This window comes from Centroberyx gerrardi, chromosome 18, assembly GCF_048128805.1.
Source record: "Centroberyx gerrardi isolate f3 chromosome 18, fCenGer3.hap1.cur.20231027, whole genome shotgun sequence".
Lineage (NCBI taxonomy): Eukaryota > Metazoa > Chordata > Actinopteri > Beryciformes > Berycidae > Centroberyx > Centroberyx gerrardi.
In genome coordinates this window covers 9,846,538-9,871,361 of record NC_136014.1, presented here as the reverse complement: position 1 = coordinate 9,871,361, position 24,824 = coordinate 9,846,538, and the positions used below count along the sequence as shown (strand labels likewise).

Here is a 24,824-nt window from a genome sequence, read left to right as displayed (position 1 = left end):
TAATTGTGGTCACTGAATGAACCAGGATCTACTAGTTGACTATATTCATATCTAAACCCATTCCTATACATAATGCTGGATATGATCTTTAAATTTGTCCTATTTTCTGGCTGTTGTTCTTATATACAAGATGATTAATTTTGCATATTTAATGATGTTTGAGCCTTTACAGTAGTATGTAGCCCCAGCAATAACTGCTCATATTGCATCCAGTTTTCATTTAATTTTATTCTGTGGTAAATCCAAGTTGCTAGATAGAAAAAAACAGCTATTATGTAATATCCCTATGCAGTGTGTGTCCTTCATGCTGGCATTTCTGACAATAATAAACCTCTGAATGGTCATCGGATGCTGTGAATCATACGCAATGAAGTGAAGAACTTTTTTATTCAGTCATAACCAAAACACATGAAGATGAGTTTAATTTGAATTTATTTATTACCTCCAATACATTGTTTTCTTGAGCAATGACAACTAGGCAGTTAAAAAAATACAGTACACTTAACTTAAACATTAAAGCATTATAAAGCATACCTATGGCATACAAGAATAACTTTCCTAAAATGTACATCTTTACAAAGTGTTTACAAGTAAAATGTAAAAAAAGAAAGAAAAGTGCAAAAAAAGAGTCAATGAAGACTGACAATCCCCACCAGTGAAAGAGGACAAAAATGTACAATGAGAACATAAAAAAAAGCAACATACTTCATATTCTTAATTTGTTTTTGATGCATATTTCTTGATATGAACAGTAGGCTATGATGTTGTGCATTCCAACTTTTCATGTATTATTGTGATAAGGAACTAGTGTTTAACAGTGCGTGATAGAAAACTAACATTTTTGATAACATTCACAGTATTGGATTCAAATTTTGTGAGCGCCCCTAAATTAGACTAAAACCGTCCTTTAATAAATACGCTTTACTTTCATGTACAAACTGTCTGTGGCTTGTAGTAACAGTGATAAGGGGCTAAATAACAGGGATGCTTTCAAATAAATAAGACATTTTAAGTGACTTGTTCAAAATTAAACGGTTTCGACAAGTGTGTGTTGCAAATACCGGGGTTACTTCAAGGGGAAAAGAAAACAATTGTGTTGTGTGAACATTATTTATTTGACCATCTATCATTCGGTGAATGTGTGCTGAGGTGGGTGGGATGGGTCTATGCAATATCAGTAGTGTGACAGTAGGGAGTGTCCCATAAAGTAAACAAAGTAAACAAATGGCTGACTCTATCCATTTGAGTTAAAAAAAAAAAGAAAAAAAAAAAGAACATCAAATGTACACCAAATACAGTACTGTAGTCTTTTAACTAACTCGCCTTAATGCTCTCCTCCATGGTCCCTCTTAAAAACAAAGTTTAAAATTAGTAAGATTAAAAAAAAAAAAAAAATCATCCCTTTGTTGAGATGCACATTTCACTCTACATGACGGATGCCCCGGACCGATAAACTTAAAAACATTTCAGATTTGCTCACAGATTCAAAATAAATACGAAGTCCTACGGCTGCTTATAGAATATCTGAAATATCAGCATCTTGTCTTGATTTTAAAGCATGACACTCTATCGATGACAAAGGTGGTAGAGAGAAATACAATAACTTCAAATAGACTTGTAGGTCTACGGTTTGTACATGCCCATCGTTAGTTATATTCAGCCTAGTGGATCTCATAATAACCAACATGTTTTCTTTAGAGTTGCATCCTTTTTGTTACTATTATTGCTAACAAGCTGTAAATAGTGCTACATTTCTATCCTGAGTAGCGTATTGCAAATTTGTAAAGCTGCTTGTTCAGAGTCGTTTGATAGTGTAAGCAAAAAAACACTAGCCACCACTGAAAACGAGTCATGTGGATCATCTCTCCTATACAGGTTAAGATTAACTAGTGCTGTAACTGCAGTTAAAATAACCTTAACGGTAATTTAAAAGAAATAGCTTTAAAAAAAATCATGATTGAAGAGGAACTCTAAAACATGGGGAGTCAAAATCCGCCAAAGAGTCATCGAACCTTTGATACCTATACTTCAGTTTTATGTTGATGTTGGACACAGAAAGGATTCTATATCATCAGTAAGATTCGCAGGGCTATTTGTACAGTACAGTTCATTGGTACAAATCCTCTGTAACTCCAGCAGAATCAATCCATATGACTCCAATTATCTCTACAAGGCTGGGCGTGTAAAGTGATAAAAGTGTTATGTCCTATGCATCCCTTTAAATCTTAAAACCCACTCAGGTAAGACTGCATGGCTTTGCATACAGCTTAGAGAATGATTGATTTGACCACTCCTTGGTAACTGTTTTTCTTCAGATCACGACTCTTTGAAACATGCATGGAAGACTGTTTGAACCTGGAAGTGCTAGGGCAGCTCACATGCAGGATTTGACATGTGGCATTTTGACCATTTGAATTAGTCAGGCATTAATAGTATTACAGGTTTTACTTTGACAGAAGCCATGTAACAGCAAAGATAGGTAAATCACCAAGGATTCTACAAATATCGTGGCTGCAAAGGAAGAAACAGCTACTGATCTGTGTTAAGAGAGATGTATTGCATTTGTGGAGTATTAGTTTGTTCTTTGTGGTCTGCAGTGTTGGTGTTGACACAGGGCATTCAGGCAAAGCTGGAGCGTCCCTCTTGTTGCTATATGCTGTAAGTTGATATATATTTGGCTTTCAGTCGTCATATAGACTCAGGCGAAGCTACTGGAGCTCAGACACTGGAACTTCTCCCTCAGAGATTGGACGATCTTGGGCTGGTTCTGCTGCGGCTCGCTCCACAGGTACTTCTCGAGACGTTCGCGCTCCAGAGCGCTCAGGGGGTGGCAGGAGCGCACCGGGGTGCACGGCAGACTCTGGGACTGGACAAGACCCCGGTTCTGTTCCGTCAGAACCGCCGAGCCGCCGTTCCGCTGCGCCAACCTGTCCTGCTCCTGTTCGCTCTCGTCCTCGGAGCGGATCTCCACGTAGTCGTCGTCGTCGTCCCCGTTGTCCTTGAAGTTGGCCAGGTAGTTCTGTGTGGCGGTGAGTATGCTCAGTGCGGACGCCCGGTTGAGGACCACCACCTGTTGACCGTCCTGTAAGGTGAGGTCCGACTGTCCCTGGCTGGACCGCTCCGGGAGGCTGCTCTGCCGGCCAGCCCGGCCCAGACTGGGACCGTGGAGTCTCTCTGAGGACCGGTCCGCAGTGGGTCCGTTCCGTTTGGATCCGGACTGGTTGTTCTTCTCCTGCTGCTGGTCGCCCAGAGAGCTGGTGGACTGACAGCGATTGTGCGGGGAAGTCGTTGCGCAGGACGAGGAGGGGGCGTTAAAGGAAGGATGTCTCTTAATGGAGCTGTACACGTGCTCCTCTTTCTCGCTGGGCGCCGACATGCACGCGCTCCATCTCTGGGACGGTGGGGTGGTGGGAGCGGGAGGGAGGGTCTTGAGAGCGGGGACGGAGCAGGCGGGGGTAAGTCTGCGCTGCGGGGTGGAAGAGGCCCGAGCCTCCCCCACCTCGTTGGGCCAGGAGACGAAGCTGGCCAGCTCTCCATTGCTGTAGGTGGAGTGGAGCCAGTCCTCCTCCAGGGAGGTCTCAGGCATGGACGGAGAGGACGGCAGCCCTGGATGGGCGTGGTGTGGGCCAACAGAGGTCTGACCGCCTGGCCCAGCAGAGTCCTTAAACACTACCTGGTCATAGAGATGGGAGTACTCTGCTATCCTTGCACCTGGAAGAGGGGATACAGATAATGTAAAGAAGGTGTAATGGTATGAATATGGTATGTTTGCATTTTTCATTCTTATTCTTAAACATAAAAATGTTTTGGTTTAGTCTTCATTGTTTATTCAGATCTTTCCTGGAGTTCTCAGAAACATGGAGAGAAGAACATACACAGCACAATACTATCACCCATCCCTCAGCAAAGAAATGTGATATTATGACAATAGGATATTGAGTTAGAAATTAACTTATTGTGAGCTAAATATATCATTTTCTGTTACCTATGGCTGCGCCCCCTTGTTTCTTTTCCTCTAAGATGGCTGCCAGGTCTTTCTGCTTCTTTTCAGTTCTGGCCCGACTACAAGAATCTCCGGGGTCCATGCTCCTCATGCGCAGCAGCTGGTTGGCTTTCTTGATCTTCTGGCTGTACTGCCGCGCCATCAGGAACACCCGGTTCTTGGACTTGTCCATCAGCTCCAGGGGGAAGTCCACAGACTCACCCAGCAGGAGAGAGGAGGAGGCCAGGGGCGAGTCCAGGCCTGCCAGCTCCCCAGGAAACAGGCTATGGAGGTCCTTGAGAGGATTGTCCCTCGGTGGGGCGTTGCGCGGGGGAAGCTCCACCAGATCATCGTCCTCTAGGCGGAAACTGCCGCTGCTGAGGCGAGCCAGTCTGTTGCGGATGCTCTTCACGGTGCCTGGGAGGGGCTCTGGGGTGACGGGCTCGGGGAGCGAAGGGGGAGGGGGGCAGTGGTTTTCTTCTTCAGAGGGGCCTTCACTTAGAAGCTCAGGGAGGTTAATGATTGGGATGGTGAAAGACGGTGCAGTGGAGATGGACGGGGGCTTAGGCTGATGTGCTGGGGGACTCCTGGTAGGAAGGCTGGCTGCCTGGGGGCTAATTACAGGGGGGCTCTTTGTAGGGCTGTTCTTGACCGAGGAGGCCTTCTTAGGTGACTCACTGCTACTGACGGGGAAGGCGGCAGGCAGTCGGTCAGCTTTCTTCTCATTGTTCTTGATGTAGTTTTCCAGGTCGTTCCAGATCTCGTCGACCTGCTCTGACATCTTATCCCCTGTGTGTGAACGCTGGGAGAATGTCTCAGAAGCAGAGGAGGAGGAATAATCTGGTTCTGAGGGACATGGGACAGGATGGGGGGCATCTGGCCCTTCATCCTCTCCAAAATGGAGGCTCTCCTCAGACACAAACCCTCTAAGGCTTTCAGTCAGGTCTGGTTCAGAGGCCAGCAGACTGTCCCGCTCTTGCTCCAGTTTGTTCCCTTGACTCATTCCCTTAAGTTCTGTTGGTGGGGGCTCCCTGAAACAGATGGTGTCATAAATGTTCTCCTCCACTATCTTGAGCTCGCATGTCCCGAACTGCCCCCCCTCCTGTGTGGAGGACCGGTTGCTCTCCGAGGAAGTGTCTGGTTCGATCATAGGCTCTGTGGCCCCTGCAACCTCTGGAGCAGCTAGCACCCCTGCTGCCTGGCCCTGGGAACCCCGTGTGTCTTTAGACTTCTCCTTCCGAGACTGCCGTCCCTCCTGGTCCCTCCTGATCAGGCCCATGCTCTTTAGGTCCTCATAGCTGATGTTGTCATATACATTTTCAATATCATCTATTGTCAGCTGCTCTGCTGAGGATGATTCAGATATGTCATTGCTGGATGATTCGGTGTGGATCACTTCCAGGTTGCTGTGACCGGGCTGGGTGTCATCGGGGCTCTGTCGAGCCTCTGTTGCCTTCTCCCCCACGCTGCTCGCCCTTCGCAGAACTCTGCTCCCATCGGGTGGAGGGTCTATCTGCACAATGGGCACCTGTTCTACGTGCCAGCTGCAGGGCCGAGCTGACCTGGGCGACGAGGTGACCTCTGTCCTCTCCCTGGGCGTCTCCGGTTCTGGCCCGCTGGGCTCAGTGGGCACAAACATCTGGTAGATGTCCTCTTCCTCATCATCAGGCTGCATGGTGCGCTGGCGGGTGGGGAACATGGCCCTGCGAGCCCGGTGGTCTGCCCAGATGTTCCTCACTTGGTTGTCGCCTCCTGGGACCAGGAGGGAGGGAATAGGGGAGTCTGGAGGTTCCTCCATCACATGAGGCGTCCTGAGGAGCGGAGGGTGGTGGCTTACCTCCTTCACTAGTGACTCTCTGGCTCTCTGAGGAGAGGGGAAGGAAAGCGAATGAAGTTATTTGTTTTATGTGCAGTTGTGTATAAAAAGGCTTGTAGTACAAGTGGATTCAGTTTCTCATGTACCACTATGCGTCTGTGAATTGTTACCTGAAGGTCTGAGGAACTCATGTTGAAGGTTTTCCACTGATCTATGCTATCCACAGATGCCTGAGGGTTCAGCCTCTTCCTGCTGCTTTTGCCAGGGACTCGCAGCCTCTTTCCACCTCCCTGAAAGCAGAGTTACAATATTTTCAATATAAACACCATGGTTAAAGGATTAGTGACTATCTTTTTTATATGGAATCAAATGAACATAAAGATTCAAATTTAAACTCTGTTGGTGGGGGCTCCCTTAAAATTAATGTCAATGTGATGTATTTCTATGTAATTCAAATGTCATGTATGGTCAAAGCCAAAATTAGGACACTCATTTCGGGCAGGATTAACTCACCAGGCCACTATCATCCTCATCATCAGCATCTTGCTGATGTGGCTCCTCCCCTTCCTCTCTGTCACTGTGGTCGTAGTGATCGCCAGGGTCCAGGGACTCCTGTGATTGGTTGATGAGGCTGCGGCTGCGACCAATCGTGCCCAGAGCCAGCTGGGACATTGGAGAGAGCAGGGTGGCACCTAGACTTGTCCGCTGGAGAGGAGTGGGTTTGCAAGAGTTTGGTTAAACAATGTCCATGGATGTGTGTGTGTGTGTGTGTGTGTGCTCATGTTCCTCCACCTTAATCTGTTCATCATCTCTGTTCACAACTCACCTTCTGACCATCTGCGTTGGCAGCACTCTGCTTAGCGTTCTTCAGTAATTTGGATAAAGGTTCTGGGGGGAGATAGGAAATTAATTAATGATTCATTGCAGCTTAATCAAAGTTCAGTCATACAAAGTGCTTTGATTTTTCAAATTCAGTAAATTCAACATCTCTCACCCTTCCTGCGTGCTCTACGAGGGGTAGGACCCTCCTTGGTTTGAGGGGAGTCCTTCTTGTCCCCATCAGGGCTGTAGTGAAACCCTGGGTGATCTGGAGAAATAACAGAAGAGATAATGTTACACAACGCCTACAGAATAAAAATGTAATAAAAGTATAAGTGTGGCAGTTTAATTTCAATACATAAAAGAACATGAAGGCAATAATTCTTTTCCATCTTAAGTCACAAGTAATTTAGCACTTACGCATAGCATCCATCTCCAAAATGGCTTGCTTGGCCTAGAATTGAAGTTATAGAAGGTAAAATGAGTGTGGAATAAACAGGACTTCCCAGGGGGTAAACATAGGCTTTGCCACTAGGTGGCACCACAGCACAGTCTTCACCAAACAGAGTTGAACAAGCATGAAGTTTTACAAGCAGCCCCCCCTTTGTGTAATTACAATGAACCTTCTCAACAACCCACCAACAACATCATTTTCCACTTGCACTTGGCCAAAGAGCAAAGGCATCTGCCTTTGACAGAGGAGCGATTGTAAATAAAAGGAGGAAGTAACTATAGTACAGGAAAAGAATGAGGGAAAAAGAAGGGGTAAGAAGAGAAAGATGGAAAAGGACAAGAGCGTGGGCGAAAAGGAGTGACAGTTCCAACACATCCCACTCAAAGTCTTTGTTTACGACATCAGCGAGTGCTCAGACAGAGACTGGCTGCTCTTACCTTGGCAGGGATTTTGGCCGGATGGTTTTCAAGTATGAGTCTCTTGAGGTGTAAGATCCACATGCGCTTGTCCTGCTGCGATTTTGCCTGGGGGGGGCAGAGCACAACGCATTGCAGAGGACAAGATAAGAGACAACCATTAGACATGCAAACTTAAAAAGAAGGTTCAGAAGATTAGGATAAACCCCCCAAAATTTGGAACATTCCTTGTTTTCTTCTGAGGCTTTCTTACGTAACACAGATTACCTTTTCATTTTCAGTGCTTGTCCAAAACACTATGGTTAAGGAACAACAATGGCTGACAGTAGCCTTTAAACACTCAACATGCCTGAGCAGCTCAGTGCGGTGAGCTTGGCCGCTCTACAAAACAGTGAGACACCTGCAGATGGTGGTCACCGTTTCTGATTGCACTCTTGTTCCATGTTTCTGGTAGCTAAACAGTTTCAACAGAACGTGTAATCACAGTCACAATATGTTGACTGGCTTTGGTTATGCGGTGTGCTTCCTTGCGCAATGTTGGTTTACCTGTACTGTGTGCTGCAGCTTGGGGTTCTTGTAGTGGAACACGCTGAAACTCAGCGGTTCTTTAGGAATAACTTCCACCAGCATCAGGTTACAGCACTGCAAAGAACAGGTGGAGAGTCCTATATTAAAAATACTGTTACTGAGCAGAAAAGGGTGTGTGTGTGTATGTGTGTGTAGCTTCTCGTGTGGGCTTCGAGCTGCATGACTGACCAGGATGTGGGCCTTGTATGTGTAGGTTTCCTCCCGTTTCTTGGTGACCAGCAGAAGCTTGTCAAACAGGAAGAGGGTTCTCTCGTTCTTGGCCCGCTGCAGACGGAACGTTCCCTCTAGAACCAGCTCTCCGTAGCCAATCAGATCAGGGCCCTTCCAGTTGGTCAGCAGGCTCTGGATCTCCTGCAGAGAGCAGAGGAATACAGAGAGGGTGCGCAGTTTATTCATATGCACATGCACAAAAAATTATAAAACAGAAAAAAATGGATTGTGCATGGGAGGTAAAAAAAACAAGGGGCTTCTAAAAACACCTCAGGAAAAATAAACAGGATGATGAGCAAAAATTCAGCTGAACTGGGTAATAGAAAATAGATGACGACAAAACTCAGCGAAAGTGTAAATGGGGTAGGAAAAACTAAAATAAATAAAAAGATGCCTGAGGCAGAAAATGAATGGTAGTGAGCGAGGAGTATATGTGTGTGTGTGTGTGTGTGTGTGTGTGTGTGTGTGTGTGTGTGTGTGTGTGTGTGTGTGTTCAAAGACAGGAGGGAGAGAGAGAATGGGTGTGTTTTGTTATTGGATGGAGGGAGGGATAGAAGGCAAGTAAAAACAAAAAGATTAACAAAAAGTAAAAAAGAACACGGTGAAAGGGCAAGTAGTGAGCGAAATGATAGTGAAGAGGAAAACAATAAAAAAAAAAGAAAAGAAGATTCGGGAACAGCCAACCCTTTCTCCAGAACTCGGAGTTAAACGCTTCCACGCACATTCCTGCATTCATCTGACCCTTCTGGCTCCCAGCTGATAAAAGAAACAACTTTCCCTTTTATGTGTCCTCCTTATGCAAAAGCCATCATTAGCCCAGTGGAAAACCCAGTGCCTTGCGTAAGAGACGTGGGGAGGATCAGAGGGCCGGCTAATTCAAACCTGGAGACGACATAACCGTTCCGCAAAACAATAAAAAAAAAAAGAGAAAAAGAAATTGGCTCCTCGGAAGGCTCGAAACTACAATGTCTGTTTTAATTATAGAAATAATGAGAGACGGGGAAAGCTTGGGGATTTAAAACATCTCCATGAAGGAAATCCTACATCATGAAGGAAATCACACATGCCATTTATGGATTGAACTAAGGTTTCAAACTAGTTGCACTACAGTCGTTTGTCAGAATTCACTCTGACAAAGTCCCAACTGGACTGAAATGGTCCTTGAAATGGAGTAAATGCTTCTTTAATTTCTATAAAACTAGAATAACACTGTGTCTTCATCCTTACTTGAGTGTGTGTGTGTGTGTGTGTGTGTGTGTGTGTGTGCTCTCGTACCTGTAACCTAACGGCGTGCTCGTGCTTCCTCTTCATGTCGTTGATGTGCCAAGCCACTCTCTGCATGGTGTCTATGGCTTCCTGCACAACCTCATAGGTCTCTGTGTCCTTCTCCATGTGGTTGGCTATCTCCTGCACAACACACACACACACACACACACCGCTGGGGGTTAGCACTTATACGAACACACATGCTGCTCACACACTCGCACACACGTCGCGCAAGCATGGCGCACGTTCGTTAAGCCGCGCGCAAACGGTCGCACACACATGCGTGTACCCATACGCACCCATTCTGGACACAAACACACACTCTAATGCAAGCACATACATGAATTTACAGGCGCACATACACAGGAACACACACGCTGAGCGCCATATGCCTAAGCAGTTGGCCTCTCCATTGTAACCGGCTTGTCAATTGGGCAGGCCGAGTCAAAAATAGACTGCTATTTAACTGTACACAAAGCCAATCACACACACATTTGTATTAGTATATATGTAAACATCAGTCAAGCATTGTGTGCCTTTGAGTGTGTGTGTGTATGCGTGTGTACATGTACAAGTGAGTGCCTGTGCTTGCATTTCTGTGGGTAGGGATCAGTTTGTTGTGTGTGTGTGTGTGTCAGTGTGTGTGTGTGTGTGTGTGTTTCAGTGTGTGTGTGTGTGTGAGACAAACAGACGTACATGCAGCAGTAGGTGGTACTTGAGGATCCTCTGCACTGGCTTGAGCAGGTAGGAGCCCAGGGGCAAGGAGTGCCGCAGAGATTCCTGGCGCTCGCGGAAAAACTTGGCCAACGCCTTGTTCCTCATGCACTCTGTCAGCACAGCCACCGACCTGCGGAGAGGAGCACAGCGCATGGTGTTGCAGGGATGTGATGAGAAGAGAGAAAAAAAAATAAAACAACAGGGAAAAAAGTAGTAAACCATAATTTGACAATGGAAATAATTGGGAGTTGTACTCTGTGTCCTGACCTGAAACACTGAAGAAAAAAAAAAGGAGCCCTGAAAAGCCTTGAAGGAAAATCAAACCGATAGAGATGGGATGATAGGATCTCTCCCTCCCTCTCCCTCTCCCTCTCTCTCATTGGAAGGTCAGGGAGCACATGTGTTCCCGACATAATAACATTTAAAAGCACAGGAAAGAAATTTAGCACGGCCATTTTTCTAGGCAGCGTGAATTGGATTTTAGGTGCATATTCTACTGAAATGGCAGCGGTGGTAAAGCCTTGTAAGATCTTTGTATTTACTGGTCAGTGGATCTGCTTTGCTGTGTGACCTACTGAGGAAGAAAGAGCCTTTTTCACTGACGAAAGGAGGCTGAGTATGTGTGTGTGTGTGTGTGTGTGTGTGTACGCGCACAGACAAAAAGATAGAGAAAGAGTTGTGAGCTGTCCAAAACTTGCCTCTCTCCTTCTGTGTGTGTGTGTGTGTGTGTGCGTGTGCGCGTGTGTGTGCATGTCTGCATGTCTAAATTCCAGTGCAGCTCCACACAGGCCTCACATTGTTCTAGAGGAAACCCGACCTTAGTGCTCAGTATGGCCATGATACATCTGCAGCCTCCGCTCCTACTGTGTGTGCGTGTGTGTGTGTGTGTGTGCGCGCGTGTTGTTCATGCATGCCCATGTGGGTGTATGTGCCTTCCGTGTGTGTGTGTGTATGTGTGTCGTGTGTGACCTTGCTTGGGGTCACCAGCTGTGTGAGGGTGTGGGAGAGGGTCTATCTCCAACAGCTGACAATAGGCCCTTCACACACACACACACACACACACACCAACCAACTCTCTCTCACTCATACACACACACATAAACACACACACACACAATCTGTCCTCAATTAGTCATCATTAGCTCGTAAATAATTTCATCACACCGCTGCGGAGGAAGCGCTGTTTAAAGTAGCCAGAGGAGAAGGTGTGTTCTTTGCTGTTGTGAAAGACGGTAAGGTGTGATATGTCTTAGCATGAAGAATAGCCTCACGTTTCAGCCTATTATTAACACCCCCACCCCCCACCCACACACACACACACACTGACACCAAGACACAAAAACACACACACTTTATTCTAGCCAAGGGATCCACGCAGGTGTCCTGCAGCGCCGCGGCGTTCGCACAAAGCAAAATAAAACATTAGCGGCGTTAGGCATGATAAGGTGACAACTATAATACCTGTCTGTCAGTGTGTGAGCTGTAACTCTGTCAATAGGCCCCCGAATAAAAGAATGAAAGAAAGAAAAGAGAGCGAGAGGGAGGGAGGGAGGGAGGCTGGAGGGACCCCGAGGCGTAACTGGCAGTAGACGCTTTGACTCCTGCTGAGGTGGCTTCTATAGGACGTGTCAGCTCGTCCGGGAGGGGGAGAAGGGCAACGCATTGATCGACGTACACAATGGGGCAACGTGAGACGCTGGGAAGGAGGTATGCGGAGGTGAGGTCGGGATTGGGTGACAATGACGACGGGGAGATGGGTTTTATGCGGGAGTCAATCACACAAACGTGCGGGAAACTACTGAGTACGCAGACAGACAGGTACACACACACACACACACACACACACACTGGGGTTGCTGTCTTACCGTGGGTAGTTGGTGCAGTATTGGGTGTAGATGTGGAATTCTTCACTCTGGAAAAACACACACACACAAATTAGTGGATGAATGCTTATAATAGTAAACATGTACAAGTGGAAAGTTGAGAAGGCAAGAGCAAGATGAGCAAGATGATGATGTTTGTGTGTGTGTGTGTGTGTATGTGTGTGTGTGTGTGTTAGCAGGTACATGCAGGGATGTAGTGGAGGGTAAACCCACATATACTCATTTTACCTGTTTTTAAATTGGAGAATAGCACCTTTTTTAGCCTGATATACATCTTTATGATATAGAATAGAGCATAGAATACAGCATAGCAAGTCGCATCAAACTGATGTAAGTTATATGAGGATAGAGTCGGGTGAAAACCTCACATGATTTTCATGTTTGTCTCCTCTGTGGGTTGGGAAAATTCTACGACTCTTGGGTGTACAAATCCTTTTCAACACCAATTACATAAACTCAAAAATGCATGGTCGTTTTACTGTTTTACTTTTTGGAGGTTTTCACCTGACAGCGATATATAGACGCATGTCTGGAAGTATTTCGATTACATTTTCGGTGGTTGTTTGACTACTGATGATCACTGATTTTTATTTACCACTTCACCCCTGGGTACATCTACAGTAGGCCTACAGTGGATCAGTGCAGATGAGGTGAGTGGCCAGCTACTCCGTGTTTACTGCTCCACACGGACAAAGCCCCCTCTCTCCTCCGCTTACCGCTACTAATTGAAAGTCAACCCCGTAGCTTATGATTAGCCCGTGTCCCTGCCTTTAAGTCTCTGTTGATCCCAACAGGCCCGAGCACTCCCATTAAATATCCCCTCATACCTCCTCGCCGCCCCTTTAATTGAGCCTTTTCCACCTCGCATGCCTCTCTGAACATCAAAGACATCAGAGGCAGCATGACTTATCAAAGCCGGAATGAACCTCTCTCTCTTTCCTCCTCTCTACTTTCAGGAACTCTGCTCTCGATCTCCATATCCTTCACTCATTCCTTCTGGATCTTCTACTCCTGCAACACATTTCCCTTCATCTCTCCATTCATCTTTTACCGATATTCTTCTCACATTCCTCTCCTTCTCGTACTTATTTCTTCCTCTTTCTTTAGACACTTTCTTCTTCATTTCTCCGTCTCTCCTCCTCACCCTCCTTCCCTGCAGACCTGGAGGTGAACCCCGCTACTGTTGCGTAACTTGGAGATCTAATTGAAGTCTATTCGTGTCCATAAATACGGCGAGCTGGGTCTGACACAGGATGCGGACAGCTATCAGGAAACGGCATCATAAACACACAGGGCAGAGGACAGGAGGCTGTCCTGGTTCATAATGTACGAACACACACATTCACACACGTTCGCCAACATGTGATGCACAGCCAACTTACAGCACGTATAGATTGGATGTGTGTGAATGTTATGTTTCTTGCTGTTATGTAAATATACATTTCTATTCAAACCTCCGCAAACAATCTGACCTGCCTACAATGGAAGAAAAACAGTGCATCCCACCATAAATATACATAAAGATAGAACACACACACTCACGCACACACACTCATGTTTTGGTAGCCTGAGGTGCTCCGTGGGAACTGTTCTAAATTGAAGAGCAGAGCTCTCCTCGTCTCCAGCAGTCTGCCGCCGCAGACCAAGCCTAAACACAACCAGATGTGCCACCATCGATTTCTGATGACACACACACACACTCGCAGACCATTGACACACTCTCCCGATACACACTCCTAATACCCTCGGCACCATGCGCACAAGGCCGAAACCACAAGACACACATACACCCCTATGGAATAGAGATTTGTACCGAGGACGCATGGAGGCACGTACACACACACACACACACACACACACACACACACACATACACACACAGACCTGCACACTCTCTTTGATCCTAACCAGGAAACCAGCAGGCCCTGAAATAACCTAGATCTATAATATACTTCCCTTTTAAAACCATATAAAAACTGTACTAAATCATATAATCACTGTATCCAAACACTGCATGTAAGGGTTCTGAGCTTTGCGTTCTGGCTCCTAAATACATAACTAATGTTTATCAAGATAAAAAACAACAACTCTAGATCCCCTCTAGAGCATCAAGATACAAATTGACTGGGAAGATTTGTGCCATGCTTTGATTATAGGGGAGATTCGATTAACAGTGGCCACTAATCACTACGCTGTGAAAGGAAAAGAAAAAGAAAATTTCTAGGTCAGGTCGCAGCAGCGCCCGCTCATCATCATCATTACGTGGAAGGTTATGGGATGAGGCAACAGGCCTTGCTGCAGTGCCGATGTGTCGAGACCGGACCGGGCGCGGAGATGGAGTCATCAGGTAAGTGCTGGAGCCGATGGATCTCTACAGCGGCGATAAAACCTTGTGATCTTGTTTTAGTCGTGCTCCTCGCTGCTCCAGTCAGCATGTAGCAACCCATAAAAAGTCTTAAAGGCTTACTCAACACATTTCACAGTTAGGACTTAGTGGCACGGAGAGGAACATCAGGATAGATAGGCAATTAGCTGAGAGAGGGGGAGAGATTTACAACTTTTTTTGTCTCCTCTTCAAACATTTCGCTGGGTTGTGATTCTTATCTGACTGCTAAAGACTATGAAGCGTTAGGCCTGTGTGCGTGTGTGTGTGTGTGTGTGTGTGTGTGTGTGTTTCAGAGCAGATACAGAGCGAATAGTTGTGGTTTTGCGCTTTCTCTGGGTCTTAATGTCCATGACTAACCTTCAGCAACACAGAAGAATTGAGGTTACTATTTTGGTTACAGACCTTTTACCAGAAGTCAGACTGATAAATAATGACGCTAACACAACTACCCACCCACACAAACTCTAATACAAACAACACACAGCTTCTCCCTTGGGTGTCTCAGACTTACAGGGGCGTGTTGGCCAGTGATGACTAAGTATTTCCAGGCAGCGGTCTGACTACTGACCCAACACCGGTTTACGGCCTTATAAAACCCACTCGCTAACACATCCGTACAGGCAGCGGCTATCTACAGCTGTGTTATCTAAAAAGGGCCCAAGCCACTTTAACTGTAATCAGAAGTCGGATTTGAAACCAGTCCAACAGCTAATCAGAAAATCCACATCGGCAAACTCAGGTTAAGCGACTCTATGGGATATTAGGCCAGATAAGAGATTTCCCCACTTAGCCAAACCACAATGTAAACACCATCAGGACGTTTTACTCTTTTCTATGATACGGCAGAACGACAGAAAACCAATCAACCGCAGGTCGTCTGCGCTTCAGATTAGGTCAGGCGAACGGAGGCGCTGATTGGCTGAGACCGAGCCGACATAAAAAAACACCTGCATCCAAATGGGACTTTAATCAGTCGGTTACAAGACGCCTGCGTGTCGTTTTCTTTATGGATTGCAGTTAGTTGCGCAGAGCGGCGGTGCGGGCGGCTATAAAACCGCCGCGTCTCGACAACAGCTACTGTATTTAGGGAGCGTGTGACGCAGTGTATGGTGTTTTTCTACATGGTCAGACAGTTGCGCGGTGTTATTGGGTGTAATTGTGGCAGGGAGGGAATGTAAAGTGCTGCAGAGGAAGTGCCGGAATGCAGCAGATTATCACGGGACATAATGAGACAATCATTTTTTACGGGGCATGGAGGGGCGAGCCGCAGAAATGGAAAGAAAGCCAAGGGTGCTGTACTTATTTGACACACAGGCCAGTGATACTGTGACTAGAGTTGCTGAGTCCAGTCTTCCTTGCTGAAGCACTACCATTAGCCCCCTCCTGCTTCTCCAGTAAAAAGGTGATTATATATTTGGACGGTCCTTAAAATTCCTCCGAAAGTCTCCTTCCTCCCTGCCCTCCTCCTGCGTCTCTTCACCGTAAAAACAAAACAAAAGCGATGACACCCGTCTGGCCTCGGCACATCTGACCGACCTGATGCAGCGCACGAACTCGTCATTATTCATTTTACATCTGATTTTGGGATCTTAAGTCCCGTAATAGCGCAGAGCCTGTTTCTCATTTTCTCTCCTGTGTGTGACTGTGCGTGCGTGTGCGTGTGTGTGTGTGTGTGTGTGTGTGTGTGTCTGAAGCAGCTGTTTGGACAGGTTTCAACAAGCAGGGGAGGACGTGCGCATGTAGGCAAGCTCGGGAGACAGAGAGGCGGATGGGGGGAGGGAGAGGGTGTGTGTGTGTGGTGCGTGCGTGCGTGCGTGTGTGTGTGTGTGAACATCTTTACCTTGGCTACGAAGCACTCGGCGATGGCCACGGGGTCTGCGTTACACTTTTCAAGGTCGTGAAGCAGGTCTCTGAAACACACACACACAAGCATCAGCATTTGATGTGAGAGTATAAACACACACGCACAGCCATTCCCCCTTAGGAACATTTCCTTTACCACACACATGTTCTCTCTCTCTCTCTCTCTCTCTCTCTCCTCTCTCTCTCTCTCTCTCTCTCTCTCTCTCTCTCTCTCTCTCCTACTCTTCTCTCTCTCTCTCTCTCTCTCTCTCTCTCTTCTCTCTCTCTCTCTCTCTCTCTCTCTCTCTCTCTCTCTCTCTCTCTCTCTCTCTCTCTCTCTCTCTCTCTCTCTCTCTCTCTCTCTCTCTCTCTCTCTCTCTCTCTCTCTCTCTCTCTCTCTCTCTCTCTCTCTTCTCTCTCTCTCTCTCTCTCTCTCTCTCTCTCTCTCTCTCTCTCTCTCTCTCTCTCTCTCTCTCTCTCTCTCTCTCTCTCTCTCTCTCTCTCTCTCTCTCTCTCTCTCTCTCTCTCTCTCTCTCTCTCTCTCTCTCTCTCTCTCTCTGACCCGGTTCAGTCAAAGGAATAAAAACTGCTCTCCCACAATTCATTGTTCCAAACAATTGCAGTAAATGTCAGGGGCAAGAGTCACCATGGGTAGAGGAATTAGGTCCTAGGGCACTTTGCTCCGAACAAATGAGAAACTTCCATGAATTGAAACAGGCAGGGAGTGAGACTGTGTGTGTGTGTGTGTGTGTGTGTGTGTGCACCTTCCCTCAATGGAAAAATGACCATCGGTGAACTTATTGTTTCATGGCTAAAGCATGAGGTCACTGTGACGGCTTTAAACTGGTTTGATGCTTCCTTTTATTCCCCAGCTTTTCTATGCGGCGACAGCTGAGAGATGAATAGGTGGGAGAGAAAGTGTGTGTGTGTGTGTGTGTGTGTGTCCCCAGACCACCATGGCTGATGCTTGCCTGAATACATAGTCTGAACACAGACACATGCACACACACGCACAGTTCAGAGCGGTGCCGGGGAAGGCAAATATGCAGACGGGGACTGAACGCACACACAGACACACACACACACACACACACACACACACACACACACACACATCTGACTGCCATAACAATGCCCTTCCCCGAAATCAACAGGTGGCTCAACCCAGTTTCACTAGCGGGGCATTGTTTGTTGGGTCTGGAAGAGCCAGGAGTCTGTCGGCGGGGTTTGTGTGTGTCGTACCTGTTAAAGTGGTAGATGTCTCGGATGTTGCCGAATAGAGAGCCTTTATCCTCGGCGCTCAGGGCCAGGCGAGACTGGTTACTGATACACTCCAAGTAGTCCTGCGGAGGGGGAGAGAGAGAGAGAGAGAGAGAGAGAGAGAGACAGATAGAGAGGCGTCAGGAGTGGTGCACATCAAAGCAAGTAGAGGGAAATCCCATCAGCAGTCATGTGAGACGGACTGTATGGCTGACATGTTGACTGGCACCAGACTTGTGATACACACACACACACACACGAGCATGTACCAAGTCTTACACATACCTCACTACCTTTCGACTAACAGTAAATACACACACACACAAAAGTGGAAGTTTTCTAATCCCACTTCTTCACTTGACTCTACTTTGTGCTACTTTGTCCAGATTCCAGTGACCAGGAATAAAAATAACACCGTGTCCACACCTCATACGCTCTGTGATTGATGTGTATGTCTGAATATATGAATTGTCTGCTTCCAAATTTTACATTTTGTGAACCGCTTTGGTAATACTGCTTTTTGTTTACGAGTCATGGCAGTGAAGTAATGGAAACAGGAAGATTTGGGAGTTTCAGGAAAGTCTTTTTATGGAGATTTGGTGAGTCTATTCAGGCTCTTATCACTGCCTCCATCGGAGCCATTAGTCACGAGTGCTGATACCACTCTAGTTGATTACACACCCGCCACAGCCCTCTGTCTGACCTGCAGAGAGAAAGTGAAAGGTGGAGAGAGAAAGACAGATAGATCCTCTAGGCCGGTGTCCCACTAGCAGAGGCACTGATGGTTATTTACTGTATGTTTTCCTATGTTACCAGTGTATTCTGTTCTGTCTGTGCAGGCCTGATTGTGCTTTGCACTGTGCATTGCAGCACTAGTGGTGGGCTCTGTGAGAACTACTAATACTACTCTTACTTGCATTGCTGCAGGTCGGTAGAAATATAGGGAGAAAGGAAAGTCTCTCTGTTTCTTCCCTTCCTCCATCGCGTCTCTCTCCTCGTCTGTCTCGCTGACAGATGGGCTGAGCACTGATAGCATCTGTTCCTCCGGGCAACTAAAAGTTGCCAACCTGGATCCAACCCCAAACACACGCTGCCTCAACACTCCTGACACCAGTGCACATACACACACACACACACACATACATGCAAATGATCCCAAACCTCCGTGCAGCAGTAAATAAAGTGAACCACAGGCAGGTATGGGATGGGGGTTAAAGAGCGGGAAGCATCCTGGTGGCAGTGAAGCTCGCCAACACAGTAATGGTTTTCAAACCAGACCACTGTCTGCAACTGGGCAGGATAGACATTACAACACAGAGAAAAGTACCAGGCTGCCCTCAACATGTACAAACACATGCCCGCAGACCATTTAAAGACACGCATACACAGATATGTGTGTGTGTGTGTGTGTGTATTGTGTGAGAGGGAGAGACCAAAAGGGAGACGGAGAGAGAGATTGAGACAGATAGACTCTCCCCGTTCCCTCCCATGTCTGCCTGTTAAAGCCTAACTCCAGTCTGCTGCTGTGGTTTCTGTTCCTGGTTTCGTTATGATTAGCCATTATTAGCATTATGAGTGTATAATGTGATGAGCCTCACCCTGGGCAGCAGCAGCGTATTACACATTGTTATTGTTTGGTTAGGTGGAGGGAGAGGGAGAGAGAGAGAGAGAGAGAGGACAAACTAGGAAACAGTAGGGGGAATTCATACTAAGGAGAGGCGACTATCTTGGATATTTAGGTATGTAAGAGCTCTAGGCAAAGATTTGGCTCGAGGATTTAGTTAAAGCTAAAGAATAAGACTAGAAGTTTGGCTCACGGCAGGTTGGTGGTTATGTTGGGGGTCATGTTAGGGGGTCATGTTTAGATTTGGTTGACCGTCGGAGGTAATGTGTAAGGTGATGCTTTATTAGCCACGGGGTCACGGGTCTGACCTGGCCTGACCCATTCACTCAACACACTCACCCAGAGCCTGACTGAGCTCAACAATGAGCAGCGTTCAGCTCCACGCACACACACACACACACACACACACACACACACACACACAAAGACACACACCTCCAAAAAGGTACACTCCCTGCTAAGCTTCAGACATAACATGTACAAACTTGATTCTTTCACATGTTAACCATTAACCTTCTCAAGTACTGCACTTTCTCTGATTCTCCCTCCATTTCCTACACACCAAACATATTCTTCACTCCACACCGCAGCGGGAAGCCATTTCTCCAGGCAATGCCAAGTACAAACATCCAGATCCCATTACTAAAATGCCACACGCTCTCTCCCTGTCTCTCCGACTAAGGCAGTTGTTGAGTTTTCCTGCAGGCCCCAGTGATGTTCCCCGTTTAATCCCAAATTCCTGGTCAACATCAAACGGCCCGGCGATGTGTTCCAGGTCTGAGAGGGGGAAAGAGGGGGAAGAAGAGAGAGAGAGAGGAGAAGAGAGGAAGAGGAGGAGGGAGAGCAAGATCAGAGCTTTGTCTCTGAGCTTGTTTGGAGAAGACTGATTGGCCTCATTACGCACGCTGATCCAGCCAGGGAGGGCTGATCGCACAGAACTAACAAACACCAAACGCAGTCCGCACACACAACATAGAGCATTCACACACACACACACACACACACACACTACAAACAAACACACAAACGCTTTCTTTTTCCTCATTCCCCCCACACATGAATACCTACAAACCACGTGATACATACACTATCCAAAGTATACATCCACACACACACATACAGTTTACACACACACACACACACACACACACACACACAGGACATGCCTGCGTGTGTGTGTGTGTGTGTGGACCATGCCACCGTCGCTGACAGATGGAACACAGGTGAGCCCACAGGAGTCTGGGTAAATATTTGTGTTTGGGCTGTCACACCCTCTTCCCCCTGCGGGAAGCAGCGCAGGGCAAGGCATTATGGGAACGGGAGGGGGGGGTGGGGGGTTGGAGGGCCGGCCAGCTCACATGGGACAGTCCTGGATGAGTGGCGAGTGCTTATTGTGATAATGGAGGGGTTGATGCGGCGCTGCCCACACTAGTGTACAACAGTAGGAGATTGCTAAAGTGCCATGTTAAAAGCTCTATTCATACAGTTAAGTGCAATCCATCCTCAATGCATTGGTTGTGGGTGCTGAGTGAAACCATTCATAGTGATTAAAGGGGTAAAGAAAGGCTAAATAGATGTCCCAAAGTGCTGTCTTGCCATGTAAGTGTGGTCCGGGCCTGGGTGGTCCGCCTCACTAATGGCGATTGGGGGTCTGGGGTCTGCAGAGTGGAGGCGGTCGAGGGTGTTAAGTGCAGCTCCTAAGCTCTGCTCGGTGTTTTCCTAACCTACTTTGGGAACATTGTTATCTCAAAGCTAAATCCCTCTTCCTACCTTCCTCTCCCTCTGCCTTTTCCTCACCTCCTCGTCCTGAAGGAGGGAGGAGGGAAGGGAGGGATAGGAGAAAGGTGGGACATCGATCAGGGGTGACAGGCCATAAAGGCATAAAGGGGGGGTGGAGGAAGGAAACAGTTTCTCTGACAACAACCCCCCCCGACACACACCCACACCAAACACACACACACACACACACCACCCTCCACCCACCAAAAACCAAAAGACCTTAACCTCACTCCCCCTGCTTATCCCATCTCTTGGGAGTCGGAGTTTCCTGCAAGTTGGGACCCCTTTGACGACACCCATTATGGACCTTTTCTAACCCCCACTCACAGATACACACACACACACACACACACACACACACACACACACACACACACACACATAGGCCTGTGAACCGACAGCCCACACTGGGAGAGGAAGCATTACTGAGAAGGAGGATATGGGAAAAGGTGGGCAAAGTTCCAGCTCATACACACACAAAATATAACAATTTCCACCCTCAGTGTCACACACACATTCTGTCTTTTCACCCTGTAGCCTGCAAAAATCCATTTAAATTAAACTGCAGAATGCAAATGCTTGCAGATGGCCTTGGCACATCATATGTGTGCACCGCATTCAAGCACAAAGACAGATTAATCAAATTCTTCAGATGAATTATACACTTTACAGAAAAACAGAATGGGATGAATAGAGAAACAAAGGGGGAGGGATAGAGAGACAGAGAAAAAGAGAGAGAAGGGAGAGCAACCTTTGATACAAACCACTACACCCAATCTTTAACAAAACCATACAAAGGCACTAAAGCGCTGACTTTAGGCAATGTGTATCCCCGCAGTTCAAAGCCAGCCTTAAAAAGGAGTGTGTTTGCCTGTGTGTGTGTGCATACAGTACAGTATGTGTGTGTGCTAGCGTGCGTGCACATGTGTACGTTTTGAATGTGTGCCTATGCTGGCAGCACAAAGGCACTGGTGTCATGTAACTCGGCCAAACCCCGCCCGCAAGCGCAGGTGACCTTATTGTACTCGAGGTCCCCGGCAGGCAACGAGCGGTGTGTGTCACGTGTGTGAGGAAAGCCTCGCCGGGGAAACATAAAGACCCAAAGGATGTCTGTTATCTCCTGATTTAAAGCCCCGCTCCTGGGTCAAACAGTCGCTCCACTAAAACACATTTATGACGTCCCGCTGACACCCGCGCCTCAACTGGGTCACTTGGTACACGTGCAGGTTTTTCAGGGGTTTTCTTTTGGGAAACATTTTAGTTGAGTGGTTTTATGACTTTGCACATTCGCAAGGTTTGAAACCATTCGTTCCTCATGCAAATGTTCACTAGCAATGCAGCTGTAGCAACGCTGTCGTCGAGGCATGAACCAAGATTTGCTAGTGAAATTCTAGTGAAGTGAGTTTCTTGGACATACTTGCAGCTAGAACACTTTCATAGAATTCCAAAACCAGATCCTAGGTCTAGAGTTCACAGTTTTATGGAACTAAAACAGTCTGCGAAATGCTTTAAAGCACAATTGTGTACAAGACCTTACTATACATGCTTTCTTTGATTCCCTGTCCATATGTAGCGTCCTACTACACAATTTCCTACACAGGTTGTGTTCCATCATCAAGTGGGAAATAAGTTTCTAGTACAGATGGATGTGTACCCACTGCATATGTGCAACACTTTGAAAACCCCCCAGTGTAGTGTATGGTGGAGTGTTCCTCACCTGTACGATGCTACGTAGGTCCTGGACGTAGGTCCTCTCTGTGTCCAGTATCTCCTGCACCACCCGGTCCACGTACGTTCTGGGTCCCTGTCTCGGGCCCGTCCTGTCTCCTCCATCCGGGCTCAGCTCTGGTTCTGAATGGTCCGTCGGAGTCTGTCCGCTGCCCTGTCTCCCCGCCCCCCTCCCCGTGTCCACCGTCCCGCCGTCATTCCTCTCCTCCTCCTCCCCGCCCCCCAGCTGCCGGGCCGGGACCAGTTCCAACCGAATTGCCCCGGAGTCCCGGTCCGAGGCGGCCGGGTTACAGTGAGGGGCGGGGACGAGGGTGGAGCGGCTGCCCAGAGAGCAGTGACTGTCCCGGGACGAGGCGGAGGAGGAGGTGGAGCTGTAGCTGATGGGCCTTTCGGCGCTGTCGGGGGAGGAGTCCATGCTGTGGGCGGAGCAGTAGCGCGAGGAGGCGTGGCGGAAGGCCGGGTTGCGCAGGCAGCGGGCCGGTATGTCGACGGAGCTCAGGGCCGAGCCGGAGTCCGGGACTTCAGGAAGAGGAGGCAACGCATCCGGCAGGTAGTTATAATCGTCTAGACAGAAAGAAGAGAGAGAGAAAATTGCATTGATGTTAATTTTGTCCCATGTATGTTTGATTTCTAATTAAAAAGGTGCTGCATTTAGTATTTTTAAACATCCCTGTCATATTAATTGTAATACCTTGGTATAATTACGGTAAACAAATGAGACAATGGTTGAGACAACTATTACCCTCTGTCCTGTTTTGTACCATAAAGCAATATAGCTGATTTCCTGCAAAATCTGACCCGGTGGCCCACACATTGGCAGCCTCTACAGTGTAGAGGCTGCCAATGTTCTCAGTGATGGTTTTGTTTGTTTACTGTAATTATACTAACATCTCAAAATTTATGTGGTAATAATTTGTTGATGTCAACATGCTACACACAGCACCTTTAAAATTGAAATTTATTGAAATATGCTTAAAATCCACACATTCCCAACAGACCCCAGCCTTGTATTTCTCTAATTCAAACTAAGTGCTAAAAAGACTTACTGTGCCTAACTTCCAACAGCTACAATACCACCTTCATGTTCTCACAGGCTCTATCTGTTCAACATCCCGAGTCCTGACATTCCAGCTGACCGCAGTCTGACTGACCACCCGCTCTGAGGACCGGCAGTTCTCAGACGCCGACCGCAGTTCTGTCCTCAATTCCACCCAATCACACTTCACACTGCTTCACACAGCAGCAGGCACCAGGCTAACGCTCTGATCAAGTATTAAACGCCACACTGTGTGAGAAAACACACACACACAAACACAAGAAACAGCGAGACAGAAACTCCTGATTGTGCTTATTCATTTATTGTGAGAGCGAGAGAAGTATGTGCATGTATGTGTGTGTGTGTGTGTGTGTGTGTATCTGCAAGGGAGAAAGAGAGTGGGTTTAATGACCAGATTAACGGTGTAATGCTGAGAATATTCCTCTCTCTGGGGCAATGAATGAAAGCCCTATTTCTGTAGAAGAGAGACGGGTTTGTGTGTGTGTGTGTGTGTGTGTCTATGTGTGCGTGTGAATACAGGAGCCTATTTGGCGACAACCTGGTGCCAAGCTGGCTCACAACCTTGTGTCTGTGAAGAGATCCGTTAAGATATGATTACCGACTCCCAAGGCCCCACACTCAGGTCTGCTGAAGTGAAACCACACAGGCGGCGTATCAGACCCAAGGCGTCCAAGTTTTCCCCCGCTGCTTTTTCCAAGGGTCCCGCTTCAAAAGAAAGCCAGCTTTGATGAGCTGAGCAGGGGAGCATGGGAGACAGCGAGAAGGAGAGGGAGGGGAAAGGACAAGAGAGCCTCATACCAGCCCGGTCAGAGTTTGACACCGGGCTTTATCATCAAAGCCGAACAACGGCGGTGACCCGGCGGCTCCGGTGTTGTGGCAACATCGAGATCGGATGCCCTATAGGAACGGCGGCGCTCTCGCTGCCAGCGGCACCGGCTCAGCCCCAGAACCCGTCTCACATCAAAGCATCGGAGATCACAGACACCATGTTCAAAAA

At 47.4% G+C, this 24,824-nt stretch overlaps 1 protein-coding gene across 2 annotated transcripts in view; it reads right to left on the bottom strand.

Moving 5' to 3' along the window:
* Positions 1 to 415: 415 nt before the first annotated feature.
* Positions 416 to 24,824, bottom strand: part of LOC139928337 (pleckstrin homology domain-containing family G member 1) — a 38,325-nt gene continuing 13,916 nt past the window's right edge. For both annotated transcript variants that reach the window (XM_078289943.1, XM_071920842.2), the window contains exons 2-17: positions 22,760 to 23,334; positions 17,622 to 17,722; positions 16,378 to 16,447; positions 12,134 to 12,180; positions 10,248 to 10,398; positions 9,561 to 9,692; positions 8,244 to 8,426; positions 8,034 to 8,129; positions 7,509 to 7,595; positions 7,038 to 7,071; positions 6,793 to 6,885; positions 6,625 to 6,686; positions 6,312 to 6,503; positions 5,969 to 6,088; positions 3,986 to 5,846; positions 416 to 3,711 (exon numbers count right to left, since the gene is read on the bottom strand). In XM_078289943.1, the coding sequence (XP_078146069.1) occupies positions 2,699 to 3,711; positions 3,986 to 5,846; positions 5,969 to 6,088; positions 6,312 to 6,503; positions 6,625 to 6,686; positions 6,793 to 6,885; positions 7,038 to 7,071; positions 7,509 to 7,595; positions 8,034 to 8,129; positions 8,244 to 8,426; positions 9,561 to 9,692; positions 10,248 to 10,398; positions 12,134 to 12,180; positions 16,378 to 16,447; positions 17,622 to 17,722; positions 22,760 to 23,185 (4,668 nt within the window). In that variant the 5' untranslated portion in view covers positions 23,186 to 23,334 and the 3' untranslated portion in view covers positions 416 to 2,698. The remainder of the gene's footprint in view (positions 3,712 to 3,985; positions 5,847 to 5,968; positions 6,089 to 6,311; positions 6,504 to 6,624; positions 6,687 to 6,792; positions 6,886 to 7,037; positions 7,072 to 7,508; positions 7,596 to 8,033; positions 8,130 to 8,243; positions 8,427 to 9,560; positions 9,693 to 10,247; positions 10,399 to 12,133; positions 12,181 to 16,377; positions 16,448 to 17,621; positions 17,723 to 22,759; positions 23,335 to 24,824) is intronic.